This window comes from Somniosus microcephalus, chromosome 1 (assembly GCF_052327205.1).
Source record: "Somniosus microcephalus isolate GS21.2 chromosome 1, FLI_Smic_1.0, whole genome shotgun sequence".
Classification (NCBI taxonomy): Eukaryota; Metazoa; Chordata; class Chondrichthyes; order Squaliformes; family Somniosidae; genus Somniosus; species Somniosus microcephalus.
In genome coordinates this window covers 400,852,918-400,870,886 of record NC_140987.1, presented here as the reverse complement: position 1 = coordinate 400,870,886, position 17,969 = coordinate 400,852,918, and the positions used below count along the sequence as shown (strand labels likewise).

Here is a 17,969-nt window from a genome sequence, read left to right as displayed (position 1 = left end):
AAAATTTCAAAGTGCTACACATCGTTACATTAATGGGGGATGTACTGGTAGTCAACCTCGCCCTCCAGGACCTACTGTGGAGGGAGCGGAAGCAGCAAGAAAGATTGCAAGATGTGGCCAGAGGGAGGAGGAGGGCCATCAGGGCTCTCAACAGGAGGCCTTACCCTCTGAGGGTATTCCGAGAGCACTTCTCCTACCTCCAATTAAGCGAAGAGCAGTGTATTAGAAAGCTCCGCTTCAGCAAGGATGTGGTCACTGAACTCTGCCACCTCCTGCAACCAGACCTCGAGCCTCAGACCAGGTCGACCACGGCTCTCTCAGTGTTAGTCAAGCTCACCGTCGCCCTCAATTTCTTCGCCAGCTGTTCCTTCCAATCTGCAACAGGAGATATAGTGAACATCTCGCAGTTCGCCGTCCATTGCTGTATCTGGAAGGTCACAGAGGCTCTCTACAGTAGGGGAAGGGACTACATTTCCTTCCCCATCACCAGAGAGAAGCAGGACGAATGTGCATGTGGCTTTGCCAGGATAGCAGGACTCCCCATGGTGCAGGGCGCCATTGACTGCATCCACGTGGCCTTCGGGCACCCCATAACAATCCTGAGGTCTTCCGTAACCGCAAAGGCACTTAACGTGCAGTTAGTGTGCGACCACAGACAGCGAATCCTCAATGTGAATGCCTGCAATCCTGGCAGCAGCCATGATGCCTTCATCCTGTGCCTGACCGGTGTGACAGCACTCTTCCAGGCGCCACATCAAGCTCGCAGCTGGCTGGTTGGAAACGAGGGCTATCCACTCTCCACCTAGCTCACGACTCCCCTCCGCAACCCCAGCACACCTGCTCAGCACTCATATAATGAGAGCCATGCTGCCACCAGGAACATCATCGAGCAGACCATCGGAGTGCTCAAGCAACGGTTCCACTGCCTTGACCACTCAGGAGGAGCCCTCCAGTACTCAGCTGAGCGAGTGTCCCATTTCATGGTGGGATGCTGTGTGCTCCACAACTTGGCCATCTTGCCTGGTACAGCACCGTCCTCCGTCTCTCCACAGCGAGGACCAAGTCCTCCAATGCCTGGTCGCAGAATCTGCGCGCTCTCTCCCTGGGCCGTTGATCTGCCATAATGGCACCTCCTTCAGTGGTCCGTTTCCTTCTCCTTGGCCTTCTGCTGTTTGACGAGACAGCTGCAGAACCAGCAATGCTGAAAATGAGGTTCTGCAGCATGATTAAACCTCCCCTTTAAGAACTGGAAAGAGCCTGTGGCAATGATGACTAGTGATTAGATTGCACTTTGAGTCTAATGCCACTGAGCTAGGTCATTAGCGCTTGATTTAGCACTCCAGTCCTTTCTTTAAGCGCTAACACTTAATTTAGCGTGCAGCGAGATTCATTAGCGCCTGGCGCTACATCTCAAACTTTTTAGAAGTTAGCGCCCATTCCTGGGCTATAATGAATTTCTCTCCCTATGTCGTCTTGTCTCTATTTCTCTGCCTTAGACCTGGCCACAGCACTTCCCCCACATCCCAAACACTTCCCTCCCACGCTCCACATGCTTCTCCTCCAATCACAACGGGATGCTGCACCATCTCTCCTCTTTCTAATTACACACTCACCTGCTGCTGCTGCCCTCACACCAGGCACAAACAGAAATCTGATTTTACCTGGAAAGTATTTCATTCCCCTTTCACATTTCACACTGGAGCCATTTTCTTGGATATGACCAGCTCCCTGTCATGCTCACAACTTGCTGCTTCTCCCTGTCAGCATGCACACTAAATGAAGCTACCTCTCACATCTGCATACCGATTACAACAACCACTCACGAACTCACTCCCTATCTTTCCAGGACAAGGTGGCTCATAACAACTGGGAGAGGACCTGAACTTGGGGAAGTCCAGCTTCCGTACAAAACCTCACCCAAATGGAGGAGGAATCCTTGGAAATAATTTGGGCAGGCAGCTCAAGGAGCATTGGCGATGGTGAGGCTGGAGGCCTCGTTCAGCCATTACTCTGATCTTTTCTCTTTCCTCAAGCAATCATACATACAGGCAGCGTGGCAGCCTGGTGCTACATAGCACTGCCAAATATTTACTATTGACTAACCTTTCCTGACATTTAGCCCTCTTCCCTTTTAGAAACATAGAAGATAGGAGCAGGCGTAGGCCATTCGGCCCCTCGAGCCTGCTCCGCCATTCAATGCGATCATGGCTGATCATCCAAATTTAGTACCCTGTCCCTGCTTTCTCCCCATCTCCCTTGATCCCCTTAGCCTTAAGAAATATATCTAACTCCTTCTTGAATATATTTAATGAATTGGCCTCAACTGTCTTTTGTGGTAGAGAATTCCACAGGTTCACCACTCTCTGGGTGAAGAAATTCCTCCTCATCTCAGTCCTAAATGGTTTACCCCTTATCCTTAGACTGTGACCCCTGGTTCTGGACTCCCCCGCCATCGGGAACAGCCTTCCTGCATCTAGTCTGTCTAGTCCTGTTAGAATTTTATAAGTTTCAATGAGATCCCCTCTCATTCTTCTAAACTCTAGCGAATATAAGCCTAATCGACCCAATCTCTCTTCATACGTCATTCCTGCCATCCCAGGTATCAGTCTGGTGAATCTTTGCTGCACTTCCTCCATGGCAAGAACATCCTTCCTCAGATAAGGCGACCAAAACGGCACACAATACTCAAGGTGTGGTCTCACCAAGGCCCTGTACAACTGCAGCAAGACATCCTTGCTCCTGTACTCGAATCCCCTCGCTATGAAGGCCAGCATACCATTTGCCTTCTTAACCGCCTGCTGCACCTGCATGCTTACCTTCAGTGACTGGTGCACAAGGACACCCAGGTCTCGTTGCATTTCCCCTTTTCCCAATCTATTGCCATTCAGATAATAATCTGCCTTCCTGTTTTTGACACCAAAGTGGATAACCTCGCATTTATCCACATTATATTGCATCTGCCATGCATCTGCCCAATCGCTCAACCTGTCCAAATCGTACTGGAGTTTCTCTGCATCCTCCTCACAGCACACACGCCCACCCAGCTTTTTCTAGGTCCATGCCATGACTTGGACCCTGCAGAACAAGACTCTGAGATGGACAACCCCCCAGAAGAAGCATCAGCACTCACTCCATCCCTCATTAGCACCAGCACAGTTCGAGGGTGTATCACAGAGCACAAGTGAGCAGGAGCAGGGGCTAGTGAAAAGGACAGCCCAGGTAATGGCTTGCCAGATGACAAGCTCTGCTCCTAGCTCTGCTAAAGAGGACAGGTATAGAGTCTCAGCTTTCAAAAAAGAAATCTGCTTTCTGTGCACCAGCAATTGTTCAAGGTATTGGACAGCCTGTCTAGGACCTGCTGCACCATATCTGGAGCTAGTGGGCCATTTGGTGCAAGGCATGAGGGGAAACTTTTTTATGCAACGAGTGGTTAGGATTTGGAATGCACTGCCTGATAGGGTGGTGGCAACAGATTCAATGGTAGCTTTCAAAAGGCAATTAGACAAATACTTGAAGGAGAAAAATTTGCAGGGATGTGGGGAAAGAGCAGGGGAGTGGGACTAACTGGATTGCTCTTCGAAAGAGCCGGCGCAGACTCAATGGGCTGAATGGCCTCCTTCAGTGCTGTACTATTCTATGATTCTGTGAAGGCATCAGCACTCTGCAGTCTGCCATGGAACATGTGGTCACATCTATGGACACTGCAGCCAGGCCCTCTGTACATGAGTCTGTGTCACCAGCTCTTGCAGCTTTGATTAAAGCTCAAACAGGTGTTACACAGGCTCCACCATCTCCACTGCCTTCAAAAGATTGGGAGAACCCGTTGATAGGGGCATCAGTCATTACACAGATCTCCTACACTCAGTGAGAGTGATGAACCACAGACCCATGGAAGTGGAACATGTTGCCCTGTCTCAGGACGATAGCACATCTACTCATTTGTCACCCCGTCAACCAACGCCCGCCAGTATGCCAGAAAGCCAGCTGGACCAGACTGCCCTGGAAGCAGGCTGCAGTCGGGTAGCTATTGGTCGCTGACAAGTGCCTCAGGGGCCCTCATCTAAATATCAGCAGCTTTCCAGCACCCATGCTGAAGCCACTGGAGCACCTTGTAGGAGCATAAGATTAGCCACAAAAAAAACTTAAGAAAAGCACTCTGAGCTAACACACGGGTGAAAATGCTGTTTGATGGCAGATGGCAGCCATTAATATGTCAATTTGTTATAAATCACCTGCAATGTGGGACTGTAGTGGCGGCCGAGCATACAGTGTCCTGTATATTAATGTGGAAGTATTTGTGGAGGTGATGTTAAGGAGTGTTAATGCAGGGGTGGGAGGAAGGCGTAGATCAGCTGAATCTTTGGTTAATGAACTGTTGCCAAAGAGCTCTGGCTGCAGGTTGGTGCTGTGACTGTTCCACTTCTGCTCCATCCTCGCTGTCATCGAAGTCTTCCTCATCAGATGGCGAAATGTCTTCTTGTTGTGCAGGCACCATTTGCTGTCCCTGTTGCATAGAATCTGTGGGTTGCACTTCAGAAAGGCCCCAGACCTGCCCAGGCAGTGAAAGCATTCAAATGGTCTCCTCAATGATGACTGTAGTGGTCCCATGGCTCGGGTTCAGTTTTCTTTCAGCCAGTGAGCATGGGTTTCAAAGAGGCATGATAAGCAAAAAAAAAGAGAATAACCCTAGTCCCCAAACAGTCAACCTTTGACTTGCTGGGCTGGGTCAAAGAGTGGCGGGATAGAGGGCTGGCGCAGTATGTAGGCATCACAACAGCTGCCTGGAAAGCAGTCATAGATTTGTATGATGTGTTGGTGATGATCACTCACCAACTCAACATTAAGACAGCCTTTCCTGTTTATGAAGACTGCTGGTTCATTGGGAGGTGTCCTGATGGCTGCATGGGTGCAGTCAATCATGACCTGAACTTGGGGAGGCCTGCAATGGTAGTAAAACCTACTGTCCTTTCCTGCTGACAGCCGTGAGGAACATTATAAAATTGTTGGCCTTGGCAAAAAAAGGGTGTCAGCGGCCTGCTTAATGCAGGCATGGACTGCAGACTGACTAATATGACCAATGTCACCTGCTTCAGTCTAGAAAGAGCCCGAGCAAAATAAAATAGCAGACCATAGTTACTTTCACTGCCACAGACAATGCATGGCCATCTGGGAGAGAGGCTGCACAGGCTTCTGACAGCCTCCTTGGAGAAGCGCAAACTCCTGATGAACTCCTCCTAGGAAAACTGGAGGTAGGTGAGTCTAGGCCTATAGCCCTATGGGCAGGGTAAGGATGCCTACAAGCAGACCTCCCCCTTTGTGGTCTCCTCACAGCCCTAAGTGCAGCTGGTTGAGGTTCCTTGACCACTGCTGCTGTTTCTGCTATTCTTCTTCCAACCAGAGTAGAGTAGCTAGGTGACTCCAATGTTGAACATGGTACAGTCCCTCTCTGAGTTTCTTGAAGGTTTTGAACCAGACTAAAGCAGAAGTACAGCAACCTCCAAGGCTGTACACTCACCTGAAAAAACCCAGCCAGTTGAACTGCAAACGGATTCCAATGATCTGAGTACTTGTAGGTGAGTGCCCCTTTAAATAGTGCTTCCAAATGCCATTTCATGCCTGTTCTGCTAAATAGCACTTGGCGGGTCCAGCACTATGCACTACTTCTGCTTTTTCCAGTGAAATTGGCATTGGGGTTCTATTAACATTACAAGACCCTGATTTAAGTACTTTAATGGGGCTCCCCCCATTTCAGGCAGGCACCTATGCTGCTCTAGTGAAGGCCCCAAACAAAACGGTGGAGGGTGGACCGGGAGTGGGAACAGAGCAATGCGTGCGGAACTGAATTTTTGGAGTCCTACAGCCCTATTCACATCTGTCGGAGGTAGTTAAAATCAACCCCTGATTTATCTTCTGTCTCTGTGCTGACATATTTCAGTATCCTGATCTCTCTCTCTCTCTCTCTCTCTCTCTCACTCCCTGTCTTTGCTGTTGTATTTGAATATTTTTATCTCTCTGGGCTAGTGCATTTGGGTATTCTAATCACTGTGCTGTAGGATTGGATTGCAGTCCGCCTGTAGGTGGAGCGACTGATTATGCAACAGGCAGTTGTATTACAAAGGTTACAATCAAGGAGTTCAGGGTGTGGGCTGAAAACCGGAGCTATTATGGCTCAAGACATTCAACACCAAGGGGCTGAGTGAGTACTGGGATTTTCTATGATATTCTTCAGATCAGTAATAAATTGCACGGGGCTTAGGAATGTAGTAAAGGTGAAGGACAGATACTAACAGAGAACTGTTAATTTGCACCTTTAGGAAAGTACTTCCTGGTTATGGAGCAGGCTGCAGGTCCCTGAGCATTTGGGGCGGCACACTGTACAGAAAGCAGCAAAGCTCAAAAACTACATATCAATCACTCCTAGTTAGCACAACTTTCTCATTGACCCTGTCTGTCAGGCATTTAGATTCTACACAACCGTACTGTAATTCCTAATACTTAAGTGTGAGTATTGCAATGCAAATTGACGGAGTGCAATTATAAGTTGAAACTTGTTGATTTAATCCTGTAGAACTTGAACGTCCACATTTGTAATATTGTGTGGAATTTCAGGCACCCTACCTTGAACACCACATTGATGCATTGTAGAATTCTAAATAAATGACCAGAGGTTACACGATTTAAAACCGTAAATTGTGAAGAGGGACTATCAGAACTTCTAACAATGCAGCAGTCCCTCAGTACTTCATTGAAGCTTATATGGGTAACTTTTGCAAGGCCCTGCACCACCAGTGGGGCCTTACACACAGCTAGCAAATATTGGAAGATTGCTGTCGTGCTGTCCATAATTTTGCATTCATTGATTTCAATGCATACCTGTAATTTTTAATATATCTGTACTTTTCTAATATTCTCTGGCTGCTTGTGAAATTTACCCCTACAAGGCCAAAGTCCTAATATGGGACTCAAATCCATAAAATTCTGACTCTGAAGCAAGAGTGCTATGGATTCAGCCAAGTTAGCGCACACACAGAGATGTTGGTTGCTTTAGAAAGAGCCAAATTACATTAGAGTGAGAGAGAACAACTGCCCATTCAGCACTACCATTGGAAACTGATTAGCAGTGTGCCAATCCTGAGAAGCGCATCAGTATTGCCACACCATTAGAGGGTTTAATATTTGGGTTTAGAGTGCCCTGTGAGGAGGAAATGTTCTAAATGGTTTTTCAACACTTTTTACTTGGATGAACTCTGAAGCACCATGGTACTGGTGTTAATGCTGGGCTAATACTTTACAGCTAATAGAGGAATCGTGCCAAGGTAGCAGAATTACCCGTGACTGGATCCTATGATTTTTGTTCTTGAAATGAAGTACCAATTCTAGTCTTGTGGCCTAGAAATTCAGTGCCCTTAGCGCCGATTTTGCGGCGCTAGAGGGCCTAGCGCTGCAATTGGCGCCGGTGCCGAAATTGCCTGGGGCCCTTCCGCCGTGGTAGACCGGTAGCGCTGCGCCGGCACCGATGACGTCATCGGTGTGCGCAGCGTCCCGGTTGCCATGCCGACGGGCCCCAGCGCCGAAATTCAGTTGCGGCCGCCTCGCCCGTGCCAGCCGCAACTAAGACTCTGGCAACAGAGTCTTACATGACTTTGCGCCGGCGCATTAAAGGCCCCGCGGCGGCCGGCCGCTTTCCCGCCGGCCGCCTGGCCGCAGCTCCCTCCCCGGACTTCCCCCCCCCCCCCCCCCGGAACAGAAGCAAGCCCGGCACTTGTCCGAGGTGCCGGGCTCATTTTTGAAAAGATTTTCGCGGGCCGCGGCCGGGTGCAGGCAGCTCCTCCTTAAGGGAAGGAGGAGGCCTGCACTTCCCGAACCTGCCGCACCGCAGCGGGCGCCGCAGCGCCGGAATAGCGCCGAAATTCAGCGCGTTGCGCCAGTTTTCAGGCGCAAACAGCTCTCAGCAGCGCCGGCAGCCGTTTGGGCGCAGAACTATTGAATTTTGGGCCCGACCAGCGCGACTTAGCTCCGGCACTAACTTCCGGCGCTAAAGCCCTGGCTGCGCCAAAACTCAATTTCTAGGCCTGTGTCTTTTAAACAACCCCACTCCTCTTAGGCATGACTAGAATCCTGTTCTCTGTCAGCCTTAGCAATCACAACTTCAGCTGTGTGTTCAAATTGTTAAAGGATGCAGGAGAGCATGTTAGTCTTTATTGTGTTTACCCTAGCCAGGAGTGGTATGGCAGATACTCCAATAGTTTGGGCATTATATATACTAATTGAACTTAATCTCTGAAAATTGCCCATGTTCTCTGAGGATTTGAAAGATGCTGGGGAGTGAGGTGTTTTGGATTCGTTTTCTATAGTAGTATGTCATAGAATTACATAGAACTTACAGCGCAGAAACAGGCCATTCGGCCCAACTGGTCTATGCTGATGATTATGCTTCACACGAGCCTCTTCCCTCCCTACTTCATCTAACCCTATCAGCGTATGCTTCTATTCCTTTCACCCTCATGTACTGGGTTACCAGGGGTTCTATGGCCAAGACTCAGAGGAAAGGAGATGGGGGATATCCATGTTTGGTTCCTTGATGGAGGGAGAATTCAGGGCACCAGAGATAATTACTGCTTACTGTGGATGTGTGGTGTGAACACAGGATTTTAATTTATCCCGAGTGGGTCACGAAAAATCATTTTCTCAAGTGTCTTGAGGAGGAGCTGCAACTCCACCCAGTGAAATATATTTTTTGAGTCCAGCGTACCAGGACATATGTGTTGGAGATATTACAGTGGTGCATCACATTCAATAGCGCCAAGTTTGTTATGTCTACATGGAATAGCCAGGAGTTAACTGCATCTAGTCTGGAGGCCAGGATTTTGATCAGAATTTTATAGTCAGTATTAAGCAGGGTTGTGGATCTGTATGAACTGCACTGGGGGGCCTCTTCCTTTTTGATGTATTAATGTGATTAATGCCTTAAAGGTGCCTGGCAAGATGTTGGCTCCAATACTTGGTGGAGAAATTGCAACAGATGGTGCTGAGCCGTGAAAACAGGGCTTTGTAAAATTCAGCAGGGTAGCTCTAAGGTACTGGGATGCCCCAGATTGAAGGCTTTTTACTGCCAGCTGGAACTTGCTGGCTCAGATTGGGATATCAAACAACTGCTCTTTCCTTGGAGAGTACTACCAGGTACAGTAGCATAGTGGTTATGTTACTGGACTAATGATCCAGAGACGTGAGTTCAAATCCAAACACTGCAGCTGGGGAATTTAAATTCAGTTAATTAAATAAATCTGGAATAAGAAGCTAGTATCTGTAATGGTGACCATGAAACGACCGGATTGTTGTAAAAACCCATCAGGTCCACTAATGTCCTTTAGCAAAGGAAATCTGCCGTCCTTGCCTGGTCTGGCCTATATCTGACGCCAGACCCACAGCAATGTGGTTGACTCTTAACTGCCCTCTGAAATGGCCTAGCAAGGCACTCAGTTGTACCATACCGCTACGAAAAACAATAATAAGAATAAAACCGGACGGACCACCCAACATCGACCTAGGCACCGGCTTCAGACACTACAACGGCACACCCAGCCCAGTCGACCCTGCAGAGTCTGCCTCACCAACATCTGGGGACTTGTCCCAAAATTGGGAGAGCTGTCCCACAAACTAGTCAAGCAACAGCCTGACATAGTTATACTCACACCTTTCAGCCAATGTCCCAGTCTCCTCCATCACCATACCTGGATATGTCCTGTCCCACCGGCAGGACAGACCCAGCAGCACAGTGGTATACAGTCGGGATGGAGTGGCCCTGGGAGTCCTCTACATTGACTCCTGACCCTATCAAGTCTCAAGGCTTCAGGTCAAGCATGGGCAAGGAAACCTCCTGCTGATTATCACCTACTGCCCTCCATCAGCTGATGAATCAGTACTCCTCCATGTTGAACACCACTTGGAAGAAGCATAGAGGGCACAGAATGTACTCTGGGTGGGGGACTTCAATGTCCATCACCAAGAGTGGCTCAGTAGCACGACTACTGACTGAGCTGGCCGAGTCCTGAAGGACATATCTGCCAGACTGGGCCTGCAGCAGGTGGTAAGAGAACCAACACGAGAGAAAAACCTACTTGACCTGGTCCTCACCAATGTCACAGATGCATCTATCCAGGACAGTATTGGTAGCAGTGACCATCGCATTGTCCTTGTGGAGACGAAATCCCGTCTTCACACTGAGGACAACATCCATCATGTTGTGTGACACTACCACCATACTAAATTGTATTGATTCAGAACAGATCTAGCAGCTCAAAACTGGGCATCCATGAGGCGCTGTGGGCCATCAGCAGCAGCAGAATTGTTTTCCACCACAATCTGTAACCTCATGGCCTGGCACATCCCTCACTCTACCATTACCATCAAGCCAGGGGACCAACCCTGGTTCAATGAGGAGTGCAGAAGAAACCAGGTGTACCTAAAAATGAGATGTCAACCTGGGGAAGCTGCAACATAGGACTACACAGTGGAAGCATCATGCTACAGGCAGCTAAGCAATCCCACAACCAAAGGATCAGATCAAAGCTCTGCAGTCCTGCCACATCCATTCATGAATGGTGGTGGACAATTGAACAACTAACGGGAGGAGGAGGCTCCATGAATATCCCCATCCTCAATGATGGCAGAGCCCAGCATGCGAGTGCAAAAGTCAAGGCTGAAGCATTTGCAATCATCTTCAGCCAGAAGTGCCGAGTGGATGATCCATCACGGCCTCCTCCTGTGGTCCCTGCCATCACAGGTGCCAGTCTTCAGCCGATTCGATTCACTCCACGTGATATCAAGAACTGGCTGAGCACATTGGATACGGCAAAGGCTATGGGCCCCGACAACATCCCGGCTGCAGTGCTGAAGGCTTGTGCTCCAGAACTAGCCACACCTCTAGCCAAGCTGTTCCAGTACAGCTACAATAATAGCATGTACCTGACAATGTGGAAAACAGCCCAGCTATGTCCTATCCACAAAAAGCAGGACAAATCCAATCCGCCAATTACCACTCCATCAGTCTACTCTCAATCATCAGCAAAGTGATGGAAGGTGTCATCAGCAGTGCTATCAAGCGGCACTTACTCACAATAACCTGCTCACTGATGCCCAGTTTGGGTTCCACCAAGACCACTCGGCTCCCGACCTCATTACAGCCGTGGTCCAAATATGGACAAAACAGCTGAATTCCAGAGGTTAGGTGAGAGTCACTGCCCTTGACATCAAGCAACATTTGACTGAGTGTGGCATCAAGGAGCACTAGTAAAGTTGAAGTCAATGGGAATCGGGGGAAACTCTCCATTGGCTGGAGTCATACCTAGCACAAAGGAAGATGGATGTGGTTGTTGGAGATCAATCATCTCAGCCCCAGGACATTGCGGCAGGAGTTCCTGAGGACAGTATCCTAGGCCTAACCATTTTCAGCTGCTTCATCAATGACCTTCCCTCCATCATAAGATCAGAAGTGGGGATGTTCAGTTCCATTCACAACTCCTCAGATAATGAAGCAGTCCATGCTTGCATGCAGCAAGAGCTGGACGACATTCAGGCTTTGGCTGATAAGTGGCAAGTAACATTCGCACCACACAAGTGCCAGGCAATGATTATCTCCAACAAGCGAGAGTCTAACCACAACGGCATGACCAGTGCCGAATCCCCCACCATCAACATCTTGAGGGTCACCATTGACCAGAAACTTAACTGGACCAGCCACATAAATACTGTGGCTACAAGAGCAGGTCAGAGGCTGGGTATTCTGCAGCGAGTGTCTCACCCGCTGACTCCCCAAAGCCTTTCCACCATCTACAAGGCATAAGTCAGGAGTGTGATGGAATACTCTCCCCTTGCCTGGATGAGTGCAGCTCCAACGACACTCAAGAAGCTTGACACCATCCAGGACAAAGCAGCCCGCTTGATTGGCACCCCATCCACCACCTTAAACATTCACTGACTCCACCACCGGCGCACCGTGGCTGCAGTGTGTACCATCTACAAGATGCAGCAACTTGCAAGGCTTCTTCGACAGCACCTTCCAAACCCACGACCTCTACCATTTAGAAGGACAAGGGCAGCAGGCGCATGGGCACACCATCACCTCCAAGTTCCCCTCACCATCCTGACTTGGAAATATATCGCCGTTCCTGCATCGTCGCTAGGTAAAAATCCTGGAATTCCCTCCCTAACAGCTCTATAGAAGTACCTTCACCGCACGGACTGCAGCGGTTCAAGAAGGCGGTAGTAGTACCATATTAGATTGGAGCAGACTAAGAAAGACTACGAAAAATTCAAAAATGGGTTTAGAATGCATGTACTTTAACACACAAAGTATGGTGAATAAGGTTGGTGAGCTACAAGCACAATTAGCCGTGTGGCAATATGATGTTGTGGTAATAACGGAAACGTGGCTTAAAAACGGTGAGGACTGGGCACTTGATATTCAAGGGTACAAGGTGTTCAGAAAAGATAGGGAAGGAAAAAAGGGAGGTGGGGTGGCAGTGCTAATTAAGGAAGACATTGTAGTGTTGGAAAGGGAGGATGTTCTTGAGGGGAAAAGGACAGAATGCATTTGGTTAGAGTTGAGGAGCAAAAAGGGTATGATCACGCTATTGGGGGTATTCTATAGACCTCCAAATAGTGAGAGGGAGGTAGAGGAGCAAATCTGCAGGGAAATCGCAGAGATATGTAAGAGCTATAGAGTGGTGATATTGGGGGACTTTAATTACCCAAATATCGATTGGGATAATGCTAGGGTAAAGGGAAAGGAGGGGGAGGAATTTCTGAAATGTGTTCAGGAGAATTTCCTTGACCAATATGGTCTTGGCCCAACTAGGAAGGAGGCATTGCTGGATCTGGTGCTGGGGAATGAAGTGGGCCAGGTCGACCAAGTGTCTGTGGGAGAACACTTGGGTATGAGTGATCATTGTATCATAAGATTTAGATTGGCAATGGAGAGGAGCAAGGAATAATCTAGAGTGGAACTTCTAAATTGGAATAGGGCTAACTTCAATGGGATGCGAAAGGATCTAGCCAGGGTAAAATGGAACCAAAGACTGACAGGAAAAAATGTAACGGAGCAATGGGTGATCTTTAAGGAGGAGATGTTCCAAGTACAGGCTAGGTACATTCCAACATGAGGGAAGGGTAAGGGAACCAAAGCAAGGGCTCCTTGGATGATGAGGGAGATAGAGAAGATGATGAAACAAAAAAAGAGGGTGTATGATGCATGTCAGGTGAATTCTTCAAGGGAGAACCAGACCAAATACAATAAGTTGAGAGGGGATGTGAAGATGAAAATAAGATTGGCAAAGAGAGAATATGAGAGTAGAATGGCGGTTAACATAAAATGGAACCCAAAAACCTTCTACCGGTATGTAAACAGTAAGCAGGTTGTAAGAGGTATGGTGGGGCCAATTAGAGACAAAGATGGTGATATATGTTTAGAGGCGCAGGGCAAGGCTAGAATACTCAATGAGTACTTTGTATCGGTGTTTACTAAGGAGCTGGATGCTGACAAAATATCGGTAGAAGTGACAAAGGTAGAAGCAATGGAAGGGGTGAAAATTGATAGACAGGATGTACTAGAAAGGCTGGGTATGCTTAGAGTGGACAAGTCGCCTAGTTCCAGATGGCTTTCATCCCAGGTTGCTAAGGGATTTGGGGGAGAAGATAGCAGAAGGGCTTGCCATAATTTTCCAATCTTCCCTAGATGTGGGGGAGGTGCCTGAGGATTGGAAAGTGGCAAATGTGACACCATTGTTCAAGAAAGGGTGCAAGGACAATCCTAGTAACTACAGGCCGGTCAGTTTAACATCAGTGGTGGGTAAAGTTTTAGAAACAATAATCAAGGAAAAAATTAACGGGCACTTGGAGAGGTTTAAGCTAATTAATGAGAGCCAACACGGATTTGTAAAAAGCAGATCGTGTTTGACTAATCTAATTGAATTTTTTGATGAAGTAACAGAGAGGATTGATGAAGGGAATGCAATGGATGTTGACTACATGGATTTTAGGATGGTGTTTGACAAAGTACCACATAGAAGGCTTGTTAACAAAATTGAGGCTCATGGAATAGGTGGGTCAGTGGCAGCTTGGATAAGGAATTGACTTAAGGACAGAAAACAACGAGTTTGTGGTAAATGGCTGCTTTTCAGACCGGAGAATGATAGACAATGATGTTCCCCAAGGGTCAGTGCTGGGGCCACTGCTTTTTTTGATTATATATATAAATGACCTGGATATTGGAATACAGAGTAGAATTTCTAAATTTGCCGATGGCACCAAACTTGGGGGTGTGGCAAACAGTGATGATGATACCAATTGACTGCAACAGGACATAGAAAGGCTAGCAGAATGGGCAGACAAGTGGCAGATGGAATTTAATACAGAGAAGTGTGAGGTGATGCATTTTGGCAGAAGGAACAGAGAGAGGCAATATACACTTAATGGCACAGTTTTAAAGAGTGTGCAGGGACAGAGGGACCTGGGAGTTAATCTGCATAGGTCCCTGTAGGTGGCAGGACATATTGAGAGAGTGGTTAACAAAGCATATGGGATCTTGATTTCATATATAGAGGTGTTGAGTACAAAAGTAGAGAAGTTATGCTGAACCTTTATAAAGCACTGGTTAGGCTACAACTGGAATATTGCGTCCAGTTCTGGTCACCACACTTTAGGAAAGATGTGAAGGCCCTTGAGAGGGTGCAGAGGAGATTTACCAGAATGGTTCCGGGGATGGGAGATCTTAGCTATAAGGACAGGTTGGAGAAGCTGGATTTGTTTTCATTAGAGCAATCGGGTGATTTGATAGAGGTGTACAAAATTATGACGGGTTTGGATAGGCTAGACGGGGAAAGGCTGTTCCCACTAGTTGATAGTACAAGGACTAGGGGACACAGATTTAAGGTATTGGGCAAGAGATACAGGGGGGACGTGAGGAAAAACTTTTTACGCAGCGAGTGGTGATGACCTGGAATTCGTTGCCGACGGAAGTGGTGGAAGCGGAGACACTCAGTGTTTTCAAGGGGAGACTGGATAGGCACTTGAGGGAAATAAACGTGCAGGGCTACGGGGATAGAGCGGGGGAATGGGACTGACTGGATTGCTCTACAGAGAGCCGGCACGAACTCGATGGGCCGAATGGCCTCTTTCTATGTCGTTATGACTCTATGACCAACACCTTCTTGAGGGCAACTAGCGATGGGCAATAAATGCTGGCCTTGCCAGTGATGCCCACATCCCAGGAACGAATTTAAAAAAAGTTGGGAGAGAATGAAGTTGGATAGGTATTACAGGTAGACTATCCTTTATCCGAACTTCCGAAAACCTCTAAAAACCGAAAGTTTTTTCGTTCAGCGTAAGTCGTGCGCACGACATGACCAGAGTGGCGCACGATTTACGCTCCCCCTGCCGACCCCCACCCCGACCCCCCGCCAACCCCCACCCCGACCCGACCCCGACCCCCGCCGACCCCGACCCCCCGCAGACCCCCACCCCCGACAAATTTCCCAGTCTTATAAAATACCTTCTGAAATCCGAAATTTTCCGAAAACCGAAACACGGCTGGTCCCAAGGTTTTCAGATAAAGGATAGTCTACCTGTATAGTGTTTTCTCTGAGATGTGTAAAATCCCGATTGTAGATGAAGAAAGATACAATTCACAATTCACAATTCAAATCGCTTTATTGGCATGATAAGTTACATCTTATGTTGCCAAAGCATCAAAATACATTTATGGTTTAGCACATAAACGCAGTTCTATTCATACAGTGTATAAACATGTATATCCCTGAGTGTATAAATATACATTCGCATTGTTTATATATATTCTTTTCTTAGTTTACTGGTTGTCCCTCTGTTCATGGCAAGCTGTAACATAGTGTGCCGCCAGTGTTATACAGCTTCTCTCCTCTCCCAGTAGGAATGGGAGTTTTTGGTTGTCATTCAGATTTCTGAAATCAGGGCATATTTGTGAGAATTTTTGGTAGAAATTCTCCCTGATGCCCTGATATTTTCCACAAGCTGTGAGGAAGTGCATCTCTGTCTCCACCACTCCCTGACTGCAGTGAGAGCATATCCTGTCCTCTCTTGGCAGCCTTGTCTGCCTGTGTCTGCCTTTTTCGATCGCTAGGCTATGTTCGCTAAGTCTGTACCTTGTCAAGGTTCTTCTCAGTTTGTTATCCTTTACCATGGTCAGGTAATCAGCTATGTTGTATTGTCTGTTTAGGGCCAAGTAGCAATTGAGTTTGCTTTGGGTTTTTGTTGTTTCTGCCCAATATGTCAGATATTTTTCCTTTTGCTTAGCGACGATTGTGTTGGGTCGAATTCTTTGTGTTACCCTGTCACTGTCCTGGGGCTGGTTATTGTTAGTATTGTTAGTAGTTACTTCACTGAGTCCCAGGACTAGTTGACTGAGGGTATTCTTCTTTATGGTCAGCTCTTGGCATTTCAGGGCATCGTAGTGATAGCATTGGGGATTGCTCATTTGTAGGTGATTCCAAAATTTGGTGGCTCTTTTTTGGATAGTGATTATTAATGGATATTGGCCTAGTTCCGCCCTGCATGCATTGTTTACTGTTTTCCTTTGAGTCCGGAGGATACTTTTACAGAATTCTGCATGTAGGATCTCAATTGGGTGTTTGTCCCATTTTGCAAATTCTTGTTGAGTTAGCGGTCCCCATACCTCACTGCCATAGAGTGCAATTGGTTCAATTACTGATTTGAAAATTTTGAGCCAAATGCTAATTGGGATTTCTATTTGGATTGATTTTTTGATGGCATAGAAAGCCCTTCTTGCTTTCTCTTTCAGTTCATTCACAGCCAGTTTGAAGTTTCCCGTAGAACTGATTTTTAAGCCCAAGTATGTGTAGTTAGTGGTTTGTTCAATTTTGGTTGTTCCTACTATAAATTTATTTTGGGTCCCTGATGTTTGGATCTTTGCTGGAACACAAGGACTTTGGTTTTTTGGGGATTTATTGTCAGGGCCCAAGTCTGGCAGTACGACTCCAGCAGGTCCAGGTTTTGCTGTAGCCCCTCTTTAGTAGGTGACAGCAGAACCAGGTCGTCTGCATAGAGGAGGAATTTAACCTTGGATTCATATAGGGTGAGGCCGGGTGCTGTAGATTGTTCAAGTAGTTTTGCCAATCCATTTATGTAAATATTAAAGAGTGTCGGTGAGATTGGCGAGCCCTGCGTCACCCCCCGCCCCTGTGGGAAGTATTTTGTTTGTTTGTCTCCAATTTTAACTGCACATTTGTTGTTTGTATACATTGATTTAATTACATCATATGTTTTCCCTCCTACCCCACTTTCGATAAGTTTCAGGAATAAACCGTCATGCCAGATGGAGTCGAAAGCCTTCTGGAAATCTACAAAGCATGCGTAGATTTTGCTTTTGCTATGGTGAACGTGTTTGTCAATTAGGGTCTGTAGGGTGAAGATATGATCGGATGTTCTATAGTTTGGCAGGAATCCAATTTGGCTTTTACTCAAGACATTGTGCTCCTCAAGGAAGTTTATAAGTCTTTTGTTTATGATGCTACAGAATACCTTCCCCAGGTTACTGTTTACACAGATGCCTCGATAGTTGTTTGGGTCGATTTTGTCCCCACTTTTGTATATGGGCGTTATGAGTCCTTTGTTCCAGATATCAGGGAAATAACCGACACTCAGAACCAAGTTGAAGAGTTTTAGGATAGCCAGTTTCATTTTGTTGTCTGTGTGTTTAATCATCTCGTTTAGTATGCCGTCTGTCCCGCAGGCTTTTCCTGGTCGCAGGTCCTTGAGTTTTTCAAGAAGTTCTTTTTCTGTTATTATGGCGTCCAGCGGGTTTTGGTTATCTTTTATGGCCATTTCTAGCTTTTCCAGTTTTTTGCATATTTGGTGTTGCTCTGGTCTTAGTGTGTTTTTCTGGTATAATTTTTCAAAGTGGTTTACCCATGTGTCCC

General features: G+C 47.2%; 1 protein-coding gene across 7 annotated transcripts in view; it reads left to right on the top strand.

Annotated features, from left to right (window-relative positions):
• Positions 1 to 17,969, top strand: part of dlg3 (discs, large homolog 3 (Drosophila)) — a 774,284-nt gene that overhangs the window by 488,075 nt on the left and 268,240 nt on the right. The window contains exon 1 of one of the 7 annotated variants that reach the window (XM_085998154.1): positions 6,099 to 6,196. The exons of the other annotated variants lie outside the window; for them this stretch is intronic. Within the exon in view, the coding sequence (XP_085854280.1) occupies positions 6,165 to 6,196 (32 nt within the window). The 5' untranslated portion in view covers positions 6,099 to 6,164. Of the gene's footprint in view, positions 1 to 6,098; positions 6,197 to 17,969 lie in introns of those variants that run through there. 7 annotated transcript variants of the gene reach the window in all.